Genomic DNA, 9,314 nt, shown 5'->3' with positions numbered 1-9,314 from the left:
GATCCACAAATGGATCAATAAATTGTGTACACCATGGAATATCATGCATCCATTAAGAAAGATGGAGACTTTACCTCCTTCGTGTTTACAAGGATAGAGCTGGAAAATGTTCTTCTTAGCAAAGTATCCCAAGAATGAAAGAAAAGTATCCAATGTACTCAGCCCTACTATGAAACTAATTAGGAAAGCTATAACCCAATTTTGGCATCCTGTTCTGTCCTTGGCTCTTTTCCTACATAGATGAGAAGATTCTGAGATGAGCAGAGGGAAATACACACTTAAACATACACTCCCCGGTGACATCTGGCCATGCCCTCTTCTGCAGCGCTATTAGTACTTAACTGTGTTTCAAAAGCCCAATATCATATACCTTATGTTTATGCATGTGGGAACTACATATTGATTTTTATGGGGAAAATGGTCATTTTTCTTCAATGTTTTGTTTACATAGAGTACGTAACTGTATAACTGTGTTTTTTTTTTCACTTTCATAGTCACATAAGAATCTATAGTTTTGGATTCTCTAGAGGGCTCTGTTTATACAGGTGGCATGTTTTGGACTCAAGATGTTTGTTCAGACATTTTTTTGTTCAGGGTTATTCTTAGTCAAACCCAAAATTCCAATAACCTATGAGCAACAAGTACTACATTTAGAAGACTTTACTCTGATTTTTCCAAAGGAGTTTCTCATGCCTCAGTACTGGCTACCATTGAAATATATTTCAGAAGCTAAAATCAAACTCCTTCTGTTTTAACTAACAACTAGAAAAAGAAATCCAATAAATTAACTGTTACGTGTTATATAGATAAAGCATCCAGAAGATTAAGTAAATTTTTCATTTTTCACCTTAAAAATCAGAGACTTTAAACAGTATCATATAACATATAAAATATTATTTTACTTTATCTTCCAAAAACTAATAGAAAATTATGACATTATTTTTCTTTCTAAATAATACCCAAATATGCATCTGTACTGGATAACTGAGAAAATATGTTTGTATGAGTTAACTCTAAGGTTGATGCAAATAATTTTAGAACATTTTTCCTTACATTAATGTGATACCACATAATAAATCTATAGGTTTTAAATGCTGTACCAGCCTTCTTAATATTTCAATACTTCTCTACTACCTCTAGTAACCTAATTATTCCCTTTAGGGGGGGACAAAAATAATAACAAATTTTAACCAAGCCAAATACAAAAATGAACTCAATTTTCACATTACTATGTGAACATGGTATTTTTTTCATTCAAAATCATTTTCCATATTTATAATTAGGATATAATACAGTGGAGCTTCTGGGAGCTATCCCCCAAATTCAACAGCATTTGAACATTATGTCTGGAAAAACAATCAGGTACATAGTTGTTTTGATTTGATATGATATGACATGATTTGATTTGTTACAGCAGCATAGGGGAAGAACTTTCAAGTTCACCAGAAGTATATAAATCACATCAGGGCCAATAAATCCAGGCCGTTTCATTTTCTTTATGAAATGAAATTCTCTAAATAATAAACCTGTGGATAATTTAGGCTTTACAGAATTGACCTGTTTCAGAAACCTGCTATTCTCCCAAAGTTAATACAAGGGAGAAAGACCAACTTTATATGCCATTTAGCAACATTTATTTAACATTTTACTATTTTCTAAGTACTTCATGAGCACTTCTCACTCAGCATTTTGTGGGACTCACACAACTATGAGCTCATCCCTACTTCTGTTCTCATTCTATGCAGAAGGGTACTGAGTGTGAGGCACTCTGGCTGCAGAGCTCACACTCTTCCTGCATAGTGTGTGGGATGCTACCACAGGAGAGAATGCATTGGCTATCCACGCCTTTCAACAGGACTTCAACTGTGAAGTTCCCATTGGCTCAAAGCACCTCAGTCAATGACAGTTTTTCCAACAGTTATAATAATTGTTCACCCCTATTGTTTTCTTTCTGGGACACCAAGAAAGTTCTATTTTTCCACACAATACACTGCTGCTCACTCCAGAACTCTTATTTTAATATCTCAGCCAGGTCAGTATTTCCTAAAGTATGCTCTATGTGGAATCTAAATCCTGGGGAATAGTAACAATCATTATAAACAAAAAGAAGACAGAGGAGGAGGAGGTAGAAAAGGAGTGGGAGGAAAAGAAAGAAAAAAGTATGGAAGGAAAAAAAAGGTAAAGAAGGTTCTCATCTTATACATTTAGTAAACATTGAGTGAAAAAAATAAAACCCAGTTAATACAATAAGAATTCTCAGCATTTGAAATATCTGAATAATAATGAATGGTAGGAATCTTCAGAGGGAAGATATAACATGCTATTTCACAAATCCATTGGACCATGGATGGGATGGTTACAGTTCTACAAGTTGCAAGTGCCTCAGAAAGACTAGCTCAAAGTTCAAGTAAAGAATGGAATTCGTCTTTTGCCATCCTTGCCAAGCCCTTTGCCTTGGTGTATCACTGTTTCTGTTTAAAGGGGTTATTTTCTGTTAATAATTACCTCAAAGGAAACTTCTATTTGCCATTCCCTGTGTACTTAGGACTGCATCACCTCATGGAGGGATGCTCCTATATTTCTCACCAAGCAGGCTACATGGTTTAGGTGGTACCCCACAACCTTCTTTCTCTGCCTTCTTTAACTTCCTCTTACCCACTGTGTTTGTACCCTGAGGGAACTACAAGTTTATATATCTTTTTGTCTGCCCTTACTTAGGATTGCCATCAGGAACTCCCCCTTCCTAAAGTTTCAAGTTATCTTTTCCTAAATTCCCACTAGCAACATATTTCTGTTCCTCACTGTTACTAATCACATTCAGCAAAACTCGTTTGGATTAAACCAATTGCTACAGGTAAAACAGATCTTTCACACTTACATGATCATGGAATATTGACATTTCTCCATCTCATGCTCAGTAGACACATTATGGGAATAATGACTTATGCTAAGGAATGAAGCCAGGAAAAGAGCCAAGGAAAGGAAGAGCTTTCCCAGGATCCGGGATGACTCATGGGTCATCTTTCTCACTCGGGGAAAATAATTCCTTGAATCCCAACACTTATCCAGGCAATGTAGTCAAGGATATTGAGATATTTGAGGGTGACGGTGCAGTGGAGTTTCTCAGCATGCATGAAACCATATCACTATTGACAACTGCCTACCATAACTGTCATATAGCCTGTTATATATTAACAAATGGTCTTCAAACAAAAGCTTACACTGGGTAAAGAATATCTATTCAACAAATGGTGCTGGGAGAACTGGATAACCACATGTAAAAGACGGAAAATGAACCCAAACCCACATCTCTCACACTTGCAAAAATTGACTCATGATGATTTAAATCTAAGACTGGAAACAATAAGAATTCTATAAGAAAGCCTAGGAAACTCTTGATGATATCAGCTTGGGGGAAAATTTTATGAAGAAAACTCCATTGGCAATTGCAACAACAAAAATAAGTAAATGGGACTTAAGCTGAAAAGCTTCTGCACGGCTAAGGACACAACAATCAAAGCAAACAGACTACCTTCAGAAAGGGAAAAGTTATTTGCATGTTGTGAATCTGACAAAGGGTTGATAGAATCTACAATGAACTCAAATTAATCAACTAAAAAGAGCAAATAACCCCATTTATCACTGGACAAGAGATACAAACACAACCTTTGCTGAAGAAGACACATGAATGGCCAATAAACACATGAAAAGGTGCTCATCATCCCTAATTATCAGAGGAATGCAAATCTAAACCCCTTTGACATATCACCTAACCCCAGTGAGAATAACCCACATCACAAAGTCCCAATGCTAGAGATGCTTTTGAGGGTGTGGAGAAAAGGGAACACTCTTACGCTGTTGGTGGGATTGCAAACTACTACAGCCTCTTTGGAAAGAGGTATGAAGAATCTTCAAAGAATTCAAAGTAGACCTTCCATTTGATCCCACAATCCTATTACTAGATATCTACTCAGAAGAAATAAAATCATTTTATCACAAGGACATATACACTAGTCTGTTTATTGCAGCTCAGTTCACAGTTGCCAAGATGTGGAATCAACCCAAGTGCCCATCAACCCATGAATGGATTAATAAACTGTGTTATATGTATACCATGGAGTACTATTTAGCCATAAAAAACACGGAGTCTTCACATCTTTTGTATTAACCTGGATGGAGTTGGAGAACATTCTACTTTGTAAAGCATCACAAGAATAGAAAAGCAAGTATCCAAATGTACTCAATACTAATATGAAACCAGTATATGAGCAAATACCCACACAAGAGAAAAACACAATTAAACTGCAGTTGGGGGCAAGGAGGTAAGGGAGGGGTAGAAGAAGGAGGACTTGGTAAGCTCTTACCTAACGGGTGCAATGTGAGGATATATGGCACACCTCCAGGGTGAGGGCCACACTACAACTTAGACTTTACCTTACAAACCCAAGCCATGTAACCTAATCATCTGTACCCTCATACTAAACTGAAATAAAAGAAACAAGGTGTGGTGGCTCACACCTATAATCCCACTGACTCCCACTGAGGCTGAAGTGAGAGGCTCACTTGAAGCCAGGAGTTGGAAACCAGCCTTGGTAATATAGTGATACTTTTCTTTTTTAAAAAAAAAAAAAATTAATTAGCCAGACATGGTGGTACATAACTAGTCCCAGATACAGGAGGCTGAGACAGGAGGATCACTTGAATACAGGAGTGAGAGGCTGCAGTGAGCTCGACTACACACCTGCACTCTAGCCTGGGTAAAAGAGTGAAACTACCATGGAAAGAAAGAAAAAAGGAAGCAAGGAAGGGAGGGAGGGAAGGGAGGGAGGGAAGTAAGAGGTCTACTTTAAAATATGTTGGGGGAAAGTTGCAGGACGTACACCCACCAAAAAATTCATTTTCACTGTACTTACAAACAGTTTGATATCATATGTTGGGTGTTTTCTATGTAGTTACCAGGCTAAGAATAACCTATTTTACTTCTTCTTATAACTCACTTCATATTGATCTCATATTCTTCCCAAAAATACTGATTATTTTTCACTTAACCAGATAATAAGGGCAACTCTTCCATACTCGGCAACTTGGTCCTCAAGCTACTGTGTCCTAGAAACAAGATGCGTTTCCTTGCCCTGTGTGGTAAGTGGGTGATGGAACTCTTACTGCTTCCATGGAATTACTTGGCAATTCTAGGAGCCGCAACTATATTACATTAATTCAGAGTGCTAGGTAATTTAAATTCTCCCCAAGTAGTAATCATTAAGATTTTTCATTTAAATATTACCACAGTGACTTTTATGCAAATAAATCCCCAGGAGCCAATACATGATTTCCAAATTAAATTGCCTTTTCTTTGCTAGGATGAGTGGCAACTCGGGAAAGAAATGTACCTCATTTTCTCTGGAATATAAAATATTCCAAACTGCAAAAACGAAAGTTTGTAAAGGAAATGTTAGAAATAATTTCAAGAAAATTTCAGACACCAGAATGAGTGTTTGGCCTTCAATAAAAGCAAGTGAACCAGAATCCTTATAAAGTGCTATCTTTTCTTTTCTTAAGAGGGCTGCCTATATTTTCCCAGCTGGGTAGGAACAAAAATGAAAAAGAAAACAACCAGTAAAAAAAGAAAATGACTCTTTTCCAATTGATCATACAGTTAGGTCACTACCATAAATCTGAATTATATCTCCAGCAGTGGTTCTCAACCTTCCTAATGCCGTGGCCCTTTAATACAGTTCCTGTGTGTCCTGACCCACCAGTTGAGAACTGCTGGTTTATAGCTTACTGATTATGGAAAGATCCAAAAAAAAAATCTAAGTTGATCATTAAAAAAAATTAAAAACTCTGGTTAAGAAATTAAAAGACTTTTGCTGTTTTGAACCTGCACTAGCCAAAGCTAACGGACTCTACTAGAGTTGTAGTGACTTTTGTGGGGAGAGATTTTTTAGCCGTCCTGACTCTGCAATTTAAGTAAGTCGGTGGCAGCTTTTAACCCCTCTCCATTTCAGAGTGACTTAACCTCTTTCAACTTCAATTTGCTTGTCTTTAAATGTGGATAATGATAGTACCCCCTACATCGAGCTGCCGTGGGAATTAAATAAGGTAATGTCTGAGAGGGCTGAAGCGCTTATCACACAGCTACTCAATAAATCTTAGTCACTGTCTTCTCTGACACGAGTTATGATTTAGTTAGCAGGCCCTCTGACCGAAATTTGAGTTAGAATAATAACTCAAGCAATTACATCTAACCAAAGCAAAGAACTTCAAATACATATTTAAAGAGAAACCTATGGGTTTACACTTCTCCAAAAGCAGACAACAACCCTGCTTGGGAGAGATGCTGATTGCAGCCAGGTAACCAGAATGTGGTGTCGTCACTGGGGAGTGGACAGGCTACACGCCAGAGACCGGAGTGCCCAGCTCTGCTCCAGACACTAGTCACAGACTCAAGGCTTGTGAAGGCCAACATCTCAACTGGAGACTGTATGTGCCTGAGAAACACCACACATTGCTTGGTAAAACTGCCACTCTGTGAATAAGAGGTTTGTGCTAACCAAAGAGAAACAAGATTCTTTGTGCAAGATCTTTGCACAAAGATTGCTAGACCATAATACTTTTTAAACATGAAAGGGAAAAACATTATAAAGCCTAAGAACTTGAGAAGGAGTTTGCCTGGTCATCTGGAAAATTTGAAAATATTCTTCTAACAGAGAGTTTGAGGATTTCTGAGGAAAAACCATCACTAATTATCATAGCATACACCTCTAAAGCTATCGGCTTTATTTTATTCTCGTGTGAAAAAGGTTATTTCATGAGACATCAAAGTTTTGAAGACTTCACAAAATAACTATGTTTAGTTTAAAAAAAAATAAGAACTACGACTTGAAGCATTGGTACACTGAACAACCAACAATCAGAAAAGTGTATTTCTGTGAGTCATTAGCAATATGAATGGACAGTCAAGTCATTCTTTAAAGGAACTATGTATATCATTGATAATAGTGAACTTTCCAAGCCCACATGAGATTTTTGAGGGGTATATAATAGCAACCATTTTGTGAAAATTTTTTTGGATTTATGGGACAAAATTATGACTGCGAAAGCTCAAAACTCATTATTTTAGTTATTTAAAAATTGCTTTAAAAGCACATATGAACATACCTGTACAAACATATGCACATACATGAATCAGAAAAATCACTTACTGTCATTTCATTCATGCTCAGAAGCAAAGGGCTGGGTGGCAAAGTACCGAGGCGAAATTTGAAACCATCTTCCAAAGTCATTCCCCAGAACTGGCTATAGTTCTGTGCTATCCATCTGCCTTACAAATAAAGGAAAAAGAAAAATGTGTATAGGTTATATGATAACACTTTCCTACATTGTCATATGTATTTCTGATATTATTCAGCAACAAATCTCACAAAGTGGGAACTCTTACTGTAGGCTAGCTTTCTTTATATAATTATACATTACTGATTTATAATCAAGGCTATAAGTTGCTCTTCCTAAGTTAAGTCCATTTCCATTATTTTAATGACTCATATAAGAATCATAAGGCCATATCAATGTAGACTAAAGCACATGAAATCTTCACATACTCTAAAGAGATTAAGTGGTAATAATGCCAATAGATGCAGTTTCCTTTCAATGCCATTGAATGCATTAAAGAAAGAAGATTGACTATACAGAAATGTACTTATAAATTAAATAGTGTAACCTATTTCCTTTATAATTTAGATTTGAAAAGAAGTTGATCAGGAAAGAAAAAGCAACCATGACAAATTGAGAACAAAATAATTATACTTTAACAAAATGACAACAGTGCTAATTAATTAAATATTAAAATATCCTTTCTTATATTAAGTGAGTTAGTTTGTGTTAAATGCTAAATGTAAATTTAGGTAACAAAAAGTGTACATTTTTCTAGAGAAATATTTTGTATTCTTACATAGGGAAAGGAACTTTGTTTCTAAAATTTGACATTGAAATTTGAAGATAAAAATTTCTTAAGAGATGATAGTAAATGAAAAAGGAAAAAGATGAAAATCATTTAATCAATGCTTTTTAAAGTTATCTACATCTTGGGTGGTGCCTGTGGCTCAAGGAGTAGGGCACCGGCCCCATATGCCGCAGGTAGTGGGTTCAAACCCAGCCCTGGCCAAAAACTGCAAAAAAAAAAAAAGTTATCTACATCTTGGGGGCAATATATCTTCAATACTTAAGTCAAATCTAAACTTTATCCCATTGTGTAATGCAATAGACCCTTAAATGTGATTGAAATTCCACTCAATTTTCAATAATTTGCTTAGTGTGTTAACATTTTTCTTTTATAAGATCTGTTCATAAAATTTTAGCAACTTTCAGCTACAATTTAAAGTGCAATCTTTATTACCTAAAGAATTTCAATAAGGAAACCTCTGAATATATTAGATATCATAGTATAATTCAAAAGACTAATAGGAGTTTTCTAGCGCAAAATTGCGACATTAGTAAAGTATGGTTTTTTTTTGCCTATGCTGGTTGTTTTCAAAAACAAGCCAGAGACATAGATCATTTAATTAAGCACTTAATTTGGTAATCAGGAGTGAGAATTTTTTAAAAAATAAAATAGAAGTTAGAATAAGAAATAACAGAGTTTATTTCAATAGTGAGATAACTACTGTTTTTCTCTCTCTTCCCTTCTGTGTCTGTGTATGTGTACACTGTATAACCAAGAAAAATATATGTTTTACTGTGAGCTATACTCAAAAAAGTATGAAAGGCAGTAGCATCCTTGACCTAGACTTAAAATTTTCCTTTTAATTCAATTAAGCATTTATTGAAATTTCTGAATTTATCCTGTTCTCTGATAAACACTGGAAACATAGATATGAATAAATTTATCTACACCCAAGAAGTTCATACCCTAACAAAGACTAAAAAAGAAATGACTTAAATGTGTATTCTTTATTAGCAGTAGGTCAAATATGATCAGCGTAGAAGATTCAAACATGCTTGAAGGAGTTGGTACTTTTTTTTTTTTTAATAGAAAGTGAATTTAGGCAGCACCCATAGCTCAATGGGTAGGGCACTGGCCACATACACCGAGGTTGGCAGATTCAAACCTGGTCTGGGCCAGTTAAAACAACAGCAACAAAAAAATAGCCGGGTATTGTGGCAGGCATCTGTAGTCCCAGCTACTTAGGAGGCTGAGGCAAGAACCCAAGAGGCTAAGGCTAGAACCCAAGAGTTTGAGGTTGCTGTGAGCTGTGATGCCACAGCACTCTACCCAGGGTAACAGCTTGAGACTCTGTCTCAAAAAAAAAAAAAAA

At 36.0% G+C, this 9,314-nt stretch overlaps 1 protein-coding gene across 1 annotated transcript in view; it reads right to left on the bottom strand.

Moving 5' to 3' along the window:
- TINAG (tubulointerstitial nephritis antigen) overlaps window positions 1–9,314 on the bottom strand; it is an 80,852-nt gene that overhangs the window by 56,885 nt on the left and 14,653 nt on the right. The window contains exon 4 of the mRNA XM_012805047.1: window positions 7,206–7,320. Within this exon, the coding sequence (XP_012660501.1) occupies window positions 7,206–7,320 (115 nt within the window). The remainder of the gene's footprint in view (window positions 1–7,205; window positions 7,321–9,314) is intronic.

This window comes from Otolemur garnettii, unplaced genomic scaffold (assembly GCF_000181295.1).
Source record: "Otolemur garnettii isolate 467f Iridium unplaced genomic scaffold, OtoGar3 scaffold00035, whole genome shotgun sequence".
Taxonomy (NCBI): Eukaryota; Metazoa; Chordata; class Mammalia; order Primates; family Galagidae; genus Otolemur; species Otolemur garnettii.
The sequence above is the reverse complement of the archived record's forward strand: the minus strand, read 5'-3'. Positions and strand labels throughout refer to the sequence as shown.